The sequence below is a fragment of the Mya arenaria genome, chromosome 4 (genome assembly GCF_026914265.1).
Source record: "Mya arenaria isolate MELC-2E11 chromosome 4, ASM2691426v1".
In the NCBI taxonomy this organism is placed as follows: Eukaryota; Metazoa; Mollusca; class Bivalvia; order Myida; family Myidae; genus Mya; species Mya arenaria.
Genome location: NC_069125.1, coordinates 37201527 through 37220397, shown reverse-complemented (window position 1 = coordinate 37220397; position 18871 = coordinate 37201527). Strand labels below are relative to the sequence as shown.

General features: G+C 32.3%; 1 protein-coding gene across 1 annotated transcript in view; it reads right to left on the bottom strand.

Annotated features, from left to right (window-relative positions):
- Positions 1 to 16120: 16120 nt before the first annotated feature.
- Positions 16121 to 18871, bottom strand: part of LOC128231231 (protein spinster homolog 1-like) — a 36054-nt gene continuing 33303 nt past the window's right edge. The window contains 1 exon segment of the mRNA XM_052943767.1: positions 16121 to 17791. Coding sequence (XP_052799727.1) covers positions 17688 to 17791 — 104 coding nt within the window. The 3' untranslated portion in view covers positions 16121 to 17687.

Sequence of the window (18871 nt, the reverse complement as noted above, 5' to 3'; positions counted from 1 at the left end):
TTTCTTTTCATTGAAAACATGGATATTAATTCAGCGTTTAAAGCATTATAATTTAAAACGCTTTATTATTGAGTGAGGCTAAATCACTCAAATCACTCGACATAAGATCATAAACTTAAAATTGTTAAAAAATATATAGTTTTTCCATTCATTGAACTGTACTGTGCATGTTTATCTTTAATGACTATGAAATAGACCCAATTATTTTTTATTGCTTAGAAAGCTTTAATTGCTTACAATACATAGCAAATGTGTACGTATAAATGTTACTTTGCCGGATCTGTATATGGGTGCTTTTCAAAATAATGAGGCAAAAGTGTGACATAGGGGTTGAAAATTCAAACCCAGTTTTCATGATTGTCACCTATTTTACATGAAAGTAAATACTTCAAATTACACGGAAATAACTTTGGGAAAGTATCAGGAAATACAAATAAAAAAATATTTTGACCTTAAATCCAAATATTGCAAACATTTCTAACAATATGGATGATCTATAAAAGTGTCTTATGACAAGAACCAAGACAAAATCAAATGCATTTTTCTGAATCATATAATCAGTAATTGGTACCTGTGTGTAGTCATATGCATAATTACTCAGTTGTTTAAGAAAAATAAAGAAAAAAACACATTTTGTCTAAATTTGAAACCAAAAATAAATTGTTACCTCACAAAGTTTTTGCTGTAATTCAAACAAGTATAAAATAAGGATAAAATCTACATTAACCTCACCTTATGCATCTTTATAGACCACATACCAAATTTCAAGAATGTATTGTAACTTACAACTGCCATTTTTTTTCAAAATTGAACTATTCTTCGGTGCACAGGGGACACATATTAAAAGCCCATATAATATGCATTTATAATCACTTTTATGTTAATAAAATAATTATTTGTGATCAACTTAAGACATTTCTGGGTATATGATAGAGTGCATTCCTCAAAATTTCTTCAGTATCACATTTTTTCACAACAATTTCCTCAAAATCCAACAGCATGAAATGATGCAAATGGAAAATAGTGGCTAAGAGAACAACTAACAGCGAACAATCACACATATAACATTTATTACTTCATATTGAGTATAAAAATAAGAAATTTTCATAAATGGTAATATAAAGTACTGGAATTCATACTTCAAGTAATATTTTTTTAATTATGTATTGTTTTGTAACTTGACTTTTCCGTGTAAACATTTTAACAATAAGAGGAACTGTACTTTCAGTAAAGCATGAAACAATACTGTAAATGTTTGAAAGAGTACATTAGAGCCTACAAAACCAAATTTATAAACAATGGAATAAAATGTGTCCATAGAGTGAAATAAAGTTTTTGGTCTCAATGCTCAATGTTACCATTTAACATTTTTGTGAGCATGTCTAAATTCATCCTACTCAATAGAATAGTATCTCTCTCAGTAGGCATTACTCAAGAATCAAATTTAAGAATATTCTCAACTTTTGGTTTCCACAAGGATTTAAATTCACCTGGCTTTGACATGGTTTTACTCTGGTCCGTTTTCGCTGCTCGAATTGTCAAAGCCTTTACTTGCAACTCCACATATTCTTAGCATTGCTTGTGTATACTAGCTGCTTTTTAAAGCTTTTCCAGATTTAGTTGGTGTGCCTACTTTTCTAGTGACAGACATCACCAATAGTGTAATTTTCTTTAACATGACTTATTTTAAGACCTTCTCTTTGGTGTAGCATTCTTTACCTGATGGTTAATTGTGGAGGCCCATGCCATGGAAACCCTCCAAAGGGATTGTTTTGCATGTTGTGTTTTCTCCGTACTGATGCTGCTTCAACTGTGTGCGTTCATGCCTTCTTATCTTGACCTTTCTCCTTTTATTCTGCCTGTCATTTTCTGGATTTGTTTTGTTTGCTTAATTCAATTTCTTCTCTGCCTCTGCCTTTTTAGTTTCTCCTTTTCTTTTATTTGTAAATCATATTTAGGATCTATTTGTCTTCGTTCTTAGCGTTGGAGCAATACCCGGCAAATTCTGCTCTTTTTCTCAGTATCTCGATCTCTGCCATACCTTTTTTGCAACTTTTGATTATTCCCAAGTCATTCTCTGCACTTCCTAGACTTCATTTAATGTTTTCTGAGTCTTTTCTTCGTTTGTTTTCATATTTTCTATGTGATCTCTTTGGAAAAGGAAGCTTAACTACCAGCTTTTCCACTATGGTACTTATTTCCTGTTCAAAATTATAATCTGGTATATTTGCTATACATATAAAAAAAAATGTGTCCCCTGTGCACCGAATTGATGCATATAATACCTTGCACATATAAAAGCATTAGGTGAATCATTTCAATTTGATTTGATGTTTTTTTAATTGTGATAATAAACTAAAATAGAATATTAAAACAAAATATGTTATGTGCCTCAATATTGAAACTAGATTTAAATTAATTAAATAAACCTTTAAAAGTAAACATTTAATGGCTTTATAATTAAATAATAAAGAACAGTATTTATAATACACTTAACATCCAATTGCTAAACTATCAAGTGATGCCTAAATATAACATACACACTTCTCAGCATGTGGAAATAGCACCATATTGGTCAGTTATTACAAATCTGCTAAAACAGGGTGCACAGGGGACATTGCTTTAAACCATGCAGATGCTTTACATCTCTGTTTGTGAGAGGCTGAAAGCTGTTTTTGCATCCATTGTCACTTCCTTTCTAGGGAAATACAGCAAAATATCATTTTATTGAAGAAATTATAGAAATCTGACAACTAACAACCGAAAAGGTGCACATGGGACATTTTGGGGTAATAAGACATGCATCTGAGTTCCGGACAAAATAATGTATGAAATTATAAAACTATGTTATTTATTTAAAGCTAGCAGGTTAAAATTATTAAAATAACATAAACATTTAAGATAAATAGTGCTTAAATGGAATGGTAGTGTTCCCAATGTAAATTGAATAATATGTCTTCTTTTTTAAATGAATGGGGGTCCGTCATATGACATTAAAATTTGGTAAAAATAATACATCATTTTTTATTTGAAGTATGTTTTTTAAAATGAGAAAGGGTTAAGTTACATAAAAAAACAAAATCATAATACTATATAATTCAGTTTCAAAAAATAAAACACATTTGAATTAAGACCTTCATGTAAAATGTCACAATTTTTGGGGTGCACAGGGGACAAATTTAGCAACATATTCTAACATAACTTTTTTGCCGATTGAGCCATCCATTTGAAACTCAACCAATATGTTAACACAATTTATTGGCCCATAATTTGCATGCAAACACTTTCCAAAAATGAAAGGAATAAAAGTGAGGAGAGATAAAAGAAAAAAGCCTCATTATTTTGAAAAGCACCCATATACTTTGTACTTACTGTTTGAATAAATGAAATGTCCATGAAAAAAGTCATACAGTTTATGTAAATGAGAACATATAGCATAAGGGGCAGAGTAAGATTAGCAATTAAGGAAATTAAAAGAAAATGTATGATGAATAAATGTTATTTTGCTTGATATGTATATACTTTGTACTAACTGTTTGAATAATTGAAATGTCCATGAAAAAAATTGGAAAAAAACTGTCATACAGTTTATGTAAATGAGAACATATAGCATAAGGGGCAGAGTAAGTTTAGCAATTAAGGAAATTAAATGAAAATGTATCATGAATGTCCTGAATTGTAATTAATTTTAGGATATTTTACTAAAGCCTTAAAGTTAATATTTTGTTTAGGCAAACTGAGATATTTTCTGTGATTTTGCTAATTGCGTTAAACAATCATTATCATGATGCTTACACATTGATATGTGTGTTCAATAGCATGGAAGAAGAAAAAATGCATATTTAAGACATTATCGATACAAACCAATATTGCTATTTTCAAATTAATCAAAATACAAGTCCTCATGTTAAAATTCGTATGCAGGGGAATGAAAGCATGCTTTTTTGTCTTAACATACTCTGAAAAGCACAATATATGATAGCTACAGAACAAAAAAGAACCTCAAAAACATGTCCATATTTAAAACAACCAAAATATATTGCTATTTAGTATTATCATTAGCATTTAAGTTCAACATATCCAGCATTTTTAAAACTCATTTTGTTTATTTTAATCTTTAATTGTTTAACTTTTAATTGTTTCTGCTTATTTCAATTATTGACAGTATTTCTTATAGTTTAGCTATTATTGAGTTGTACTTGTGCTTTATTTGTGTATGATTTTTGTGCTTTATTTGTGTATGATTCTTTATTTGTGTATGATTTTTGTGCTTTATTTGTGTATAAGTTTTTTTAACGCCTTGTTCAAATACCGTCCAAATACATGAAATAAGGGTGTCATTGTTTTGTGAAAGAATAAATTATGAAAGAAAATAATCAATTATTGTATCTGAACTTATACAAATGTTATGTATTGAACATAGATGAATAAATATTTGAATCCAGAATAAATATATATCAACAGCATTTTGTGTTTCATATTTCACTGCATTTGTTCTCAACGGCTCTTGAATTATGAGGTTTACTCTAGCATCGTTTGAGGCATGTCTTTTTTTTCTTAAATGAGTGATCCATTTATTATAATTCATTAAGAGCTTGATGGTTGAAAGAATGGCTGTCGTGTATCAGACTCCAAAAGATACCATAGCTGGCGTCAATTTTGAAAAGCCAAGAGAACACATATCCCGAGCGGGATCGATGAGAGGCGGATACATACATATTCAATAACGCGCAATCAGTATGCAAGACTCTTAATTAAAGTTGATAATAAATAATCGTAAAAACGCTATTTTAAAAAGTACTGTTTGACGTCAATAGTGATATAAAATTACTGCGCTTTATAACGTCAGTAAACAACGTTGCACGCGCTTTGTGGTGAAATGTACAAAAGTGAGTTTTCTACGTCAATTTTGCCACCAATTGATAATGATAGATATGCAAGAAAAAACTTAAATCATGGTTTTCCTGTCCAGATCGAAAAATCCGATTTTCTATTCGTACCGGACACACATGATAGATAATTAAAGTTCTATGGTAAAATTAACAGCACCTAGCCGTTTTATTATTATCAAAATAGTTTTCAGTTAGGTTAAGGTTGTTCGTGAAGAGTATTGTTTACGCAAGTAGTAGACATAACCAGCATAACAATGAATGATAAACATAGCAACTTTTGTTTTCATTCCAAAAGCGTTAACTTTTTATATTACTTCAAGCGCAAAACATACACGATAACTCCACCACTCCTCGACAGCGCCACCACTAGGGCAACAGCGCCACCACTTTTATAAATATGTGCATTTTTCCTTTTTAAGAAGTGCTTATCAGATTTTTTTTTGTATTCCGACATAGGTGCTATACATAACAGTAATGTTTGCATGCATGAGAATGTTCTTACGGGGTGAGTAAGCACCGAAATGTACTTGATATGCAATCAGATCTCAAAATATGCACAAGTTCGATTCGGGAGAAAAGCTCCTGACACCACAGTTTGCACAATATTTAAACGAAATAGTAACCAGCCTACAGTAGAAGTGTTCTTACGCGGTACCACATTCTCCGATTTTCGAAATATGTCCGTTAAATAAAATTATCAAATAAAATATAAATCATACTCACGTTTGTTCATGTAAATATAGGGCACAGCTCCACCACGGAAGTGTCGACAGCTCTTTTTCTTTGCACCACCGTAAAGTGGTGGAGCTGGCGTTTACAGGCCGTGAGATTGAGACATATGTATGGAAACGAGCTCCGATCTACAAGATTTTTTCGATAAAACAACTGTATACGTCGCATGCATGTTCAGAAGGTGCAATCGCTCAACAAGCACAAACGAGACGCGTGTTCGCATTTTTTTTAATAACTGCCAAGAACTCTGTTTATATACCGAATCACAGATCTGCGCCAGTACTTTTGATATGCACAAGGGCCGAACCCGGCATGCAAACAAAACTCAACCATATTCGAGGAGCTGTATTCTGCCGCAACACAACCATATTCTAAGAGCTGTACTCAGACCCAATTAGCCATATATTAGAGCTGACAATGAAGAAATGTAATGTTAACTTTGTAGTAAATAACATAAGAGTTCGCTCTTGACAAATGTGATAGTATCATGTTGTGACAATGGAACGCTTTTTTTGGTGTAATTCTGCCCTTATTAATATCCCTGATGACCGATAAGCATGGTTGAACTATATACTTCAAAGAAATGTAGTACATTCCGACCAAGTTCTATGAAAATTTGGTAAAAAATGGCAGCTAGAGTTTTAACATGTTTATGACAGATGACAGAGCATCAAAAATTGACAGGTCGAGAGCTGGTTATCAAGTAATCAGGTGGCAAATATTGGGATTACATATTGTTAATATATATAATAATGGCATACCATCTTATTGTCATATTGATTAGCTGAAAAACTTCCAAAAACATTGAGAAGTGCATTAATTGGCGACTGGTTAATTATACTTAGGACACCGGCCGATCACAAAAGTGGAGGAGCACTTTGTGAGCATACTAAGTGTATCTATGTCCTAGAAAGCAATCACAGTGTATCAATCCATCATTTATTTCGTAAATAAATAAAGTAACATTTACAAATACGACTTAATTATTTTATCAGTTGAGAATATGAGACACAATAAAAGAAATATATTTTTGTAATAGTTTCAGTAATTTTAGGCATGTTAAATATTCTGTCGAAAAATCATTTACTTTTAATTCATGAGTGATTTCACTCCTTTTATCCCTTAACATGATCTTTTCGTCGATTTGCTTAACAGCGTTGTACAATGAACAGCGCAAGCACATCATTTCGTTTGTCAATCAAAACAGAAACAACAGAAAACACAAGTGGATACCGAAGCTCCTCAGTCTTCTTCAACTGATCGAACAGCTTGACTTGCACTAATTCTAGTCACAGTTATTGAACTTGCTTCACAGGTATATTGTGTTGTCATAGGTGACATTTATACTAGTTTCGAGGGAATATCTTGAATATGTTTTCAGTTTTTGAAAGGATTTTTACATACAGTCATGACATCAATAACACCAACACTTTGATAACTGTTGAACACCAACTTTCTGACGATCTAATAAAAACATCAACAGTAATTTACATAAAAATCTGACGTGTGTTTCAAATTTTACAAAGATTTTCTTAAAATAAATAAACTAGACCTATGCCAGACCGTGACAGAGGTGAAAGATTGCCGCTCGAACCGAATGGTTAACTTTTTGTAGACTATTATAGACCACTTTTTCAAATTCATGGCCCATAACGAATCAAATGGTCTACAAATCGCAGGTATATAACTACTCAAACATTCTTATAAAAGTTCATAGAAATATGTTTGGGAGATACAACATTTTAAGAGACGCGTTAAGATAGGACATGTCAAGACTTTCGCCACTGCTATATTTGCCACACGAAAAGAACACAAGAATTAATGCAATAACAACAACATAAGTTTTGCGCAACGTTTTTGTTTCTTCTTGTTTTCTTTTTTTCATGGACATTTCATTTATTCAAACATTTAGTACAAAGTATATATACAGATCAAGCAAGGTAACATGTATACGTAAACACTTGCTTCCAACAGTAAGTACAAAGTATATACAGATCAAGCAAAGTAACATTTATACGTAAACACTTGCTACATAATGTAGTTAAACATTCCAAGTAAAAAAATGGGTCTATTTTATAGTCCTTAAAGATATACATGTACAGTTTACAGTTCAAAGAATAGACAAAACAACTATATATGTTTTAACAATTTCTAAGTTGATGATCTGATGTTGAGTGATTTATGATTTTAGTTTTGCGCAACGTGGTCCCTTGACCTTGAAAGCAAGATTACCTAAGCTCTGTTATAAGAAATATCGTATGGAATAACCGTCTGAAAACCTAATAATATGCCACTTTTGTTTTAAATTGGGACTTTAAACATACACAGCGTTTAAAAAAAATACAGACACAAAAATTCATATGAGAAGACGGAAATGCAATTGTGCTGCATGCAAGTACGTTTTTAAATATTTCAATTACATATTTAGATATTGCCTTTTTCAATCGAAGGCTTTCCCTCTAAAGGACCATCCTTTTCGAGACAAATAATAACCATTATAGGCATCAAGTTTCATGATAAGTAGCTGAGAGAAAAAAACGACGCACGTTGTTACGCACTCGCGATCTCGAAGCAACCGTAGATTTCTGCATTTCATCTTAGTTGTGATTCTAAAAACTGACCGTTCTCACTGCACTCCTTCAGTCAAGCAAAGTCCGATATTTAGAAGAAAGGTTTCGATCTATCAGTGTTCCATAATTGAACTCTTACGACTGTGTATTTTGTATTAAATGTATCGTCTTCTTCGTCTTCCCCATTTGCTTAATGTATCTAAATGACTTGGACGAAGCATTGACCATTAAAAGTCATGATGGCATTAATGGCATTGATAATTATTTGTTAAATCTAAATCTTATTTTAAATGCAGATGATATGTGTATTCTTTCTGAAACATAAAAGAGATTGCAATATGGTTTAGATATACTGGAAGAATATTGTGATAGATAGAAGCTAAATGTAAACGTCAAAAAACTAAACTAAAGATATTTAAAAAGTGAATTAAAACGAGTTTACAACGCAGGGTTATTCCAGACAGAAAGGAATGCTAATATGTTTTTATATCATGTAAAACAAAGAATAAGTTATTAATATAAGGAAGAATTGAATGCAGATAGTAAAAAAAATAATTTTCACAAAGACGTTGTATAGAAACAGGTAGATGAAACAAACCTACATATATTCAAACTTTGCTCATTTTGTGACACTCTAGAAGATTGATTTCAAATAATATCTGAATGTTTATGCTACATGTATAAAGAATAAGGACAATCACTTATAAAAAGATACGGTACCAATAATTATGTTTTAAGATTAAAGACTTATTTAATTCAGAAAATAGTTTTGTTTAAAAAAAAAACCTAACAATATTTTGTTATTCATCATTGTAGTTTGTACGCATGGGCGAATGCCTACCTTATGAGTTTTCCACAATTAACCATATATGTACATTCTTCTCCGATAAGTCTGTTCTTCATGGAATATGCAATTATTTCAGTTCCAAATAATAATATAATAATAAACCTTTTTTAAGTTTGTTTTTTTCAAAAATAAATGTATGTATAAATAAAGATTTGTTGACTGAAAAGTGTAGCTAATTGGTACCTACAAAGGATAAGGGACTATCATGTTTACTGTGGACAACTACCGAAATATGATTCAGGTTGTGTTTTGAGAACAAATTGTTTGTAACAGACGTAACTCGTTAGTAATTAAAGCTATTGAAAATTAAAGCTATTGAGAATGCTTTCTTTTGATAAATTGTCCAAACATTCAGCCATAGAAGTTCGTTCATTGCCAGACGTGTAGAATAGCATTTTTCTACACTTTAATGTAAGAGCAATGCGCCGCATTTAGTAAAGCAGATTGTGGGAAATGAATATTTATCTTAGGTAAAAAAATGCGAACACAATTAATGGGACGTAATTTCCCCCTAAAATGATATTATTTATGGATAATAATTATTGTGAAAAAGAGAATAATTATAATCATCACGTGATTGGCGCTGACATTGATTCCTGTCGACAAGGGAAGTAACTGCTGTGTGGAGTGTGGTGTACATCAATATGTACTTGCAATGTTGCGATAAATGATTGATATAAAGGTAGCACAACCCTAGTTTAATAGTGAAAACCTCCACTTGAAGCTTTTAAATTTGAATGCTTCAATCTTTGTTGTTAATAACGAGGCAACAAAATTTAAGGGTTTCAGGGTAGTGGTTCGAATCCATATTTAAAGATAAGCACAAATATTTTCTTTCTTTTTTCTTGTTCTTTGTTTTCATGAGCTAACATTTCTTACAGAAGTTGCTATTGATTTAACTTCTTTGAAGATGCCATTATTTGCAAGCATGTACGGCTGGTAGGTGGTTGGGAAGGGATTTTTTGTAAAAGATGGTAAAAAGTTTAGATTTTGTGGCATAATTTTCCAAAAGGTTAAAGTAAATTATCAATAAAGAATAGGTCATGGGTGTTTCTATAACGAGTTGATTTATGTTTGAAATGACGATGTTCCATATTTTACGCGGTCAAAACAGCATGTTTAAATTGTAATACCATTTGGCTATTTCAGTACAGTTTGGTTATATTTGTTGATGATGTGATCAATGTGATTTCTGGCATTAAATATATTTCTTGTTATTCTGGTATCAAAATGATTAATACCAAAAAAGTTAAAATATAAATGACGTAAAGGATTTTTTCTTATCTCTCGGTTAATGTCGTTTAGATAAAAAAAATTAGGAGAAGGTTATTTCAATTTTAAATGATATTGTTATTTGATGGTAAATTTCTTTTAAATCTTCTTTTTGAATGCAAGGTATAATACACAATAAGAAATCATCAAGCTGATAATATTTTTAAATAATTCCCTCTAGGGTCTTACTATCTTCAATTTACTTTAATACACCCCAAGTAATCCAAATCGGACCACAGTGAACGGGTTGGGTTTTTCCGGTGTGCATTTTGGGGTTAATGCCTAAAAATGGTCAAATAAAGTAACTACACTCATGTGCAATATTAATTTGATGTTGTCCTCCCCTGAAACATTGTTCATTTACCTTAAGAAATACGTTTATGACAATGAGGTATTACACAAAAACTAAGAAAAACTTAGACTGAACAGTTTACCTGTTGCGATTCGAGATGCTGGTCAGCAACTGTAACATCCATTCGCCGCAACTGTACAAGGAGCCAACCCGGTAGTTCTTGCACCCTCCAGTCCGAAAAGTGGACTGCATAGAAAATATCCTGACGCATATTAAAATAAAATGTCAGTTGTCCAGTCCATTTTTTTTTCAAAATTGTACTTTTCGCTTACCCAACATAACCTAGGGCAACCAATCGGGACACATTCGTTTCGAGATTTCCACAAATTGCGGCTTTACTACGATTGCCAATCAACATCATAACTGATTGCGTCTTATAAAGTTGCATCAGGACCCTTTGATTTCTTTAAGCCCTCTATGCAAAACTATTATGCTTCTCATAATGGTTCTCTTAAAGTAAATTATATTGTAAATAAGACATGGAAAGGCTCATACCGAAATACCCACGATTTAAATATTGCAGCGCAAGATATACAATTATATATTCATTTTATCACCGTAGGAAACCGTCGTTATTGTACCCAAGGGCTAAGTTCAAGCCATTGGTGTGTACGGGTGGAAATTTTATTAGAGCCTCAGTGATTTTTTTGGTGCAATTTGCTTCCTTCTAAAGGCTGTTTCCCCTTGCGAAAAACTGTCCATGTTTCCACTTTTTTATATATTTTTTCCCTATTTGACAAATGCAGATTACGTTAATGAATAAAAATTTAAAAAAAAGCAATGAATTTGTTGAAATATAAACAAAATCTTGACAAGAATTACTCTTTCACAGCATAATGTTTGCATAAAAAAAGTTAAAACATGTATATTTGCCATTTAATTAGCAGTTTTGGCCCGATTTTGTATTTTCCCAAAGTCGACTTTCTTCCCTTTTTACAAGGTACAGGCGTTAGAATAATTCTCAAAAAATCACTGAGCCTTGGTATTGGTGTCGTAGTGCAAAGACTTTAAACTCGACAATTACCCAAAACCGTTGAAGCGTTTCATATAAATCTTGGGTAACATTTTGCTAAAGACAATACGCAAATTATAATATATATAAATGTCGGGTTTTGTCTTTTATTCGACAGACAAAAAGAAACAAATCAGCAGACGAATGTTCACTGTGAAGAGCATGAGTTTTCCTTCAAATGAATTTATTATAGGAAATAGATAAATACATCATGTTCTTAAATGTTCATTTTTGTTTTCAATGCGTTTTTCTTTCATGAGTGTCTGCAATTCACCAGAGGAGTGGTGCTTGCGAGCAGTTTAAATTGCCTTTCAGGACCAATACCCAGGAAGTTGGTGCTATGAATGTGAGGGCAATCAAACTCTGACAGTTGTGGCCTTTGCGGAGAAATGTCACATCAAGTGCAAGTACAAGGTCCCTCTGAATGAGTCAAGTACGGGACTTTCATACAATACTTTTAATATAAGAAAAACTAGTACATAATTCAATTCCTTTGATCCAGTTCCGCGAAGTGTTGAATTCGCGTTAGTATATAAATGCACGGACTGAATATAATTTAGAATATGTTGTTATGGAATAATACATGTTTGACCATGGCTTTCGAATAATAACTGTCCCACTGGGAAGAATAATTTCCGAGGGCTTTAGCGCGAGGGTTATTATTTTTTTCACTGGGGTAATTATCAACCAAAGACATGGTCAACAATGAATTGTCCTGTATAATACGTTTTATGATAGGTATAATATGTTTTATCATTTGTCAATGCTTTTAACCGGTTTTGAAAATTAAATTATGGAACAACAAGTGATTTCGTTAGCAGGAAGACAGAAAAGTAAAAAAAAGAGAGAACAAATTGGTTTTGAAATGCATTTAAGCTTGTAAAAAATATCGAGGAGCTGGAAAAAATAAAAAAGCAAACCTTTTCTCACGTGTTTTCGGAATTAAACTGAAATATTCCCATTCTTCAAATACTTCTTGTTTTATTATGGCTGATTTTGACGTTCATTTCATTATGTGAGGATAGCTAGGGTTGATTAACCTTGAAACAGTTTCATAAGAATCTCGACTTGAGCTGAGAGTAGGATAATTGGTCCGATGTTTGAATAACCACAACCATTTCGCTGGAATAATTAACATTTCTCAGCGGATAAAGCAACACAAACCGTTTCACCAAAACACTTCATTGTATCAGTGCAATTTGACCTTCACCTAATGTAAACATCCGGTACGGATCCAGGTAGTACTCGTTCCTGAATCACGGAAGGTGTCATTACCGGTAAACCTAATTTCACTTTCCTTACACCGATAGTTCCGTTTAAATCCCTTAATAGTTTTGCTTGTATAAATAATTGCCTACCAGGTTTTCGTGCGCCTTTTTTCGTGAAAATGACCTCATGGTGCACTTGCTCGTCTTCCTAATTATGCCATAATCGCCCCCACGTGCCTAGCCACAATAATGCTCGTTTAGGGAACCTTTTTTAACATTTGGATATTTATTGTGTTCCCTATAACGTAGAGTCGCCAACACAAAAATTATCAAAGACTGAAGCGGCTGTTTATATGGACTTCCACGTGTCGTGATAATCTCACGGGTGGAAACGATTATCATTTTGCGGAAACGAATTTCTATAGTAAAATGTTACTATATATAGTAACATGTTTATTATTAGAAATAATCCACCAGTGCACAAACTTGGCAACGTATTGGATTTACAACAATTTACCATCGGAGAAGGATTGTTAACAAACATATCATGTCAGGGGCGTAGCTAGCCCTCTATTCGTGTGGATTCAGTTATTGTGCTAGGGGAGTTGGGGGCATGTATGCCTCCGCAGAAAATTTTGAAAACCAGGGTGCTATCTGGTGCATCCTGGGCGTTCTGAGGTGCTGGAAAATGGACAGTTTTAGAATCATGTAGTCAAGAACGCATACTTTCAGAAGAGAGACTTAGTAAAACCAATTATGGTTAATTCTCAATTCTGTTATTTACTCACTGTTTATGCATTTCATCACTCCTTATTTTGTATGTATGTTATGCATTTCTGTAGCTCAAATGCTTATTTACTTTGTTCAATATTTTCTGCAATAAATACTGGTTAAACCAACGCATACTACAATTTTGGCTTATTTTTAAAAAGAAATTGTTGTCTGAATCATGTGGATTCAGCCGCATACTCGAGTATAGGCAGCCACGCGCCAGCATGTCATTGGTAATTTGTGTTTCGTTTGTAGTTAAGGTATTGCGAATAATCAAAATATGAGTACACAGTTTAAAAAAAGGTAGCTCTATCCCAATAAAAGAAATGGCCAAGTAATGCAACTGTTCATAAAACATCAGTAACAGAAAAAATGAAATGAAATTTAATTTTCAAAGGGCTTGGTTCACGAAAGTACATGAATGGCACCGGTTTTCACCATATTGTAAATTTCCCATCCCAGAATCATTTTCACAGCCGTGTGGGTTCCAGTTTCTGACACTGATCTTGAAGACTTCCCTCGTCTCACTGAGGACATACTACGGACCCTCACATGTGGTGTCTATCAGTTGAAGCTTTGCCCTGGATACATCCAAGAACACCTTGAGGGCGATGAAGACATTCGTGTACATAAAGAAAGCAGTGGGCTGATTCGTGTGCGTTTACAAAGTCGTCATGTCTCGGCGAAACAATACAATCTTTGGATTAAATTCAACAATTATGAAATTCTTGGTTGGTATTGCAAATGTAGATCTGGTTCAAGGATAGTTGGAATGTGTGCACACTGTGCAGCAGTGATTTGGTACTTGGGTTATGGAAAGCACAGATTTTTAGGTGCTCTTGGTGTTCGTGACTGGAGTGAATATGTTGATGATGCTAGTGTTGTTCCACCAACAGTTGATAGTTCAGACTCGGACAGCGATTAAATGGCGCAGCATTTAAACAGCCTACAAACATATGCTAATGTTCTTTTGAAGGATAAACCTTATGACTTAGTGTTCATGTTTCAACAGTTGTTATTTTGCATCAGAAATGCTTAATGGTAATTTATATGAATAGACTATACAAAGTCCATATTGGGAATTGTTAAGTTGTTTTTATGTCCAGTTAGCTTGTCATTTTTAATGAATTAGTACTTTAAAATATGTTTTCTCTAAAAGGTTCTCTAAATATTCATTACCAATATAATTCAAATGCTTTAATTTGTTGTTTATATAATTATATTTACACAGAGTAAAATGAAAACTATGAAACAAATTTTAAAAACATGTATTACAACAGCTTTTGTCATACTCACAAAAATCCATATATGAACTGTAAATACATATTGTTCCATTGTTACCATAGCAACCATCATACAGCTATGTTGTAAATGACATGAAATATTATCACTTTATCTGAAGTAACAATTTATAATATATCAATGCAAAATATCAATATAAAATTACATATTTGATTAATTTAATATATATAAAGAATGATTTTACTGCAATTGTATCCATGGTAACATCCTAATTTTTAATTGAATTAAGTACAGAAATCTGGTATATAACATTTTTTTTATATATATGTTGCAATAATGCTTTAGAAGTAAAATATATCATCATTCATGTTCAGGGTATTGTCATTTATATATTTTAACTGAAAAATACCCCTTGATTGATATGTTGCCATGGCAACCGAAATGTTGATAGAATCATCATATTACATTTCATTCTTTAACTGCCATTGGTTGTTCTACCAAAATTCACGGGAATCAAGCACATTGCAGATGGGGCCATTTTTTACCTTTCGTGAACCAAGCCCTTTGTTAAATTTGTACCCCATTGTGTGGTCGTACTGAGAATTTATCATTGATTTACATGAAATTTGTACTTTTGGACTGGAGACAAACAAACAGTGACCTTGAAGTTTGGGCTATTCACATGCATTCAATAGTGAACATTTACTGCATAATATTAGCGATCCTTAATCGTCTTTCACCTGAAGGTCACAGGAACCTTCTTCTGACCATAAAATCAATATGAGTCATCTACTAATCATGACTAACTTGCATACCAATTATGAAATTTCTGGGCTACAGAAAAGAATAAGCACCATTTGTAGTTATTCTGTCCATATGGCCATGGTTACCAATAATCAAGGTTGATGTACATTTCATGGAGAAAAAAACATCTGACCAGGTTTCATGAAGATTGGGAAAAAATGCAGCTAGAACAGTCTTAAAATGCAACATCAAATTATCAGTTGGCCAATATTGGGATAAATTATTGTTAATAAAAATGGTAAGCAGTCATATAAGCAATAAATACACTGAAAAACACCCAAAAACAGCATTGACAAGTGAAACAAGTACTTTGGCTGCTAGTTAAATGCACAACTGATCAAGGCTGATCACAACAGCTCAGAAGCACTTTCTAAGCTAAAATGATGTCATTTTTCTTTTTTCAAAGAAAACAATCATAGTTGTTTCAATCCATCATTTATTTCGTAAATAAGTTATGTGAGACTTTAAACAAATAATAATTTGCATCGATTAAGAACATTACATGCAAAAAATGAGAAGTGAAAATAAAGAAAATAATTTTTCAGACAAATAATATATTCATCTGTCAAAATAACCTATTTACATTTTATTATTCAGTGGTTTAGCTCGTTTTATCCATTTACAAAACATTTTCATCATTTCATTCAATAATGTTGTACAATTGTTAGAAATACATGAACAAACAACTTTGCAATCTTAACAATAAACAGTGTAAGCACATAATTCCATTTGTCATTCAAAAGACAAACAAAAGAAAAATTAAATGGATGCCTACATGACGGATGCCGGCATGAGGAATCACGTGACTTCAAAGGGGTTCTCACACGGTTGACCACAGGTCATAACCAATGTATACAAAGAAGTGATGTTAATTGCTAAATTCCTTTTTTGGCAGAAAAGATATGAAAATATTTCTAAACCTATAAAAGACAATGCTATTTTCTATTTCTAAAGGTGTTAACAATTAAATATTTGCTTGTATTTTAATGATGCTATCCATGGACAAAATTTCAGCTTTGCATCTATCCATAAAATTAAATCAAATTGAATCATTTAGGTCATAGATTCCTCATGCTGATGAATTGATTACACTTTAAGTCATGGTAATATCTTCAATATTCTTGAGTTTTTACACACTGCCATGTCAACAAAGCACTATGACAACACACACTTTTTTCTTAAAAAATATAATCATCTAATAAAAAATCAAATACTGGACAAGAATATTCAACAAGTTTCACTTTATAACAATGCTGCAATTTTTTACATGAAAATTTCTAACATTTTGGCAACATACTAATTTAAAACATGATTTGTGTTTCTTATTTAACAAAGTTATTCTGAAATCAAATATAATTGAGCTATTACACACATGATAAATTCCCCCAGACACTGCATGGACACAGGAATGATTAAATGTCTGGATGGGGAAATAGGAAGTCAAATGTGAAAAAAAGAACATGTGCACGAAAGCCTTTGCTGACCAATATTTCAATGAAGTTTCATGACTATAGGTGCAATGTTTTTTACGCTTCATGCAACACACACAAATTTCAAACAATTTTTTACAAAGTCAAGGGTCAAAATATTTGGAGGACCATGTGAGCTACAAAAAAGGCAGGTGTATAATGTCACCTTGACAACACCACCACCTTGAAGCAACATGAAAATGAGCTTGGTATAAAAAAGCGGGAAAATTTGTTGTTGTTTTTTGTACAGAGTGATTGCCCTTACATTTCAATATAATAAAACTTTAAAAACACTTTTCAATGTAACTCCATTCCATGAACACAAAAAAAATACAGTCCATGTTCTAACACACTTAAAATACTTTTGTCACAAAACAGCACTTTCAGCTCTAGCAAAAGAACTAAAATACATCAACACAATCTCATTAGCTACAGTTCAGTCAGAACAAGATTAAAACAGCATTTCTTTACTGAGTTCAAACATAACATATAGCTCTTAGCTACAAATTCCTTCTCTCATGGGTTCCTTATTGGAGTTTTTTCCGATGAACGATTTGACGATGTGGAGTTAACAAAATCATCAAAGGCTGGGTTATCTGCCCCTGTCTGCATCGACATATCTGAAATATGAACAGATTTTTATAATTTTATTTAAACTTTATTTGGGCGAAAGCTATAAGTTGATGCAATGCTTGCAAGCATTTTTCCACTTTATACAATCAAACTATCAACAATTTCAAATATTCAAGACAAATTCATCCTGGTTGTTGCTACTACTACAGTTCTTCATTAAACTTATTTGTTTTTGGCATCCCATTGAGATCTTATTAGAATTCATTGCCTCTATATAATAAATATATATGTATATAATATACATTTTCTAAGATACTCTACAGTATATTTTGTGTTACGGCCCTAAACCATTGGGTACATCTTGTGAAAATCATATAAATATAATTTTATAATAAATTTGAGAGTTTTTGACCAACAAAACAAAAATACATTTCAGTTAATCAAAAATTAGCGATTAGTTAAAGCGCAGTAAAAACAAACAAAAGCCTGTAAGTTTAAACAGTACAAATATATACCAATATATTTTTTTCCAACCCACACGAAACTATTGTTTTTTTTACTAGAGAGAAAATTGTAATAAAACACATATAAATAAGCTGGTATTAATTAAAACAAAGTAGGCAGAGGAACAGATAATCAAAAGCAAAATGTTAGTGCAGCAATAAATATAGAGTAAAACAAAAATAAAATAATACAACCACTGCTTACAACAGAAACTAAGATTCATGCAAAACTATTGGGCATTTAGCTCATCAATTAACTACTCATTTTTTTTTTCGGAGGTGGGGGGGGGGGGAGATCTCTGACAGAAGTAGATCTTGGACAGAGACATGAAAATAGAAATGGTATAATTGAACTATTTCACAGTCATGATGTTATCCCCAGAAACAATGCCTAGATGTCGGGCAGGATTGGTTGAATGTCGTGTTTTGAAAATAAAAACATGGGTATTTTTGTTATTTCTATTGTGTAGTGTGATGCATTGGCATTTTTGTTATTTCTATTGTGTATTGTGGTGCATTAAGTTTTTCAGACCATTTTTACAATGTCTACGGCCATTACTCTTGTAAGCCAATGTGAGATGTGACTAGAATAGCAGCTGCACAAACAGTCCATGCTGATCAACA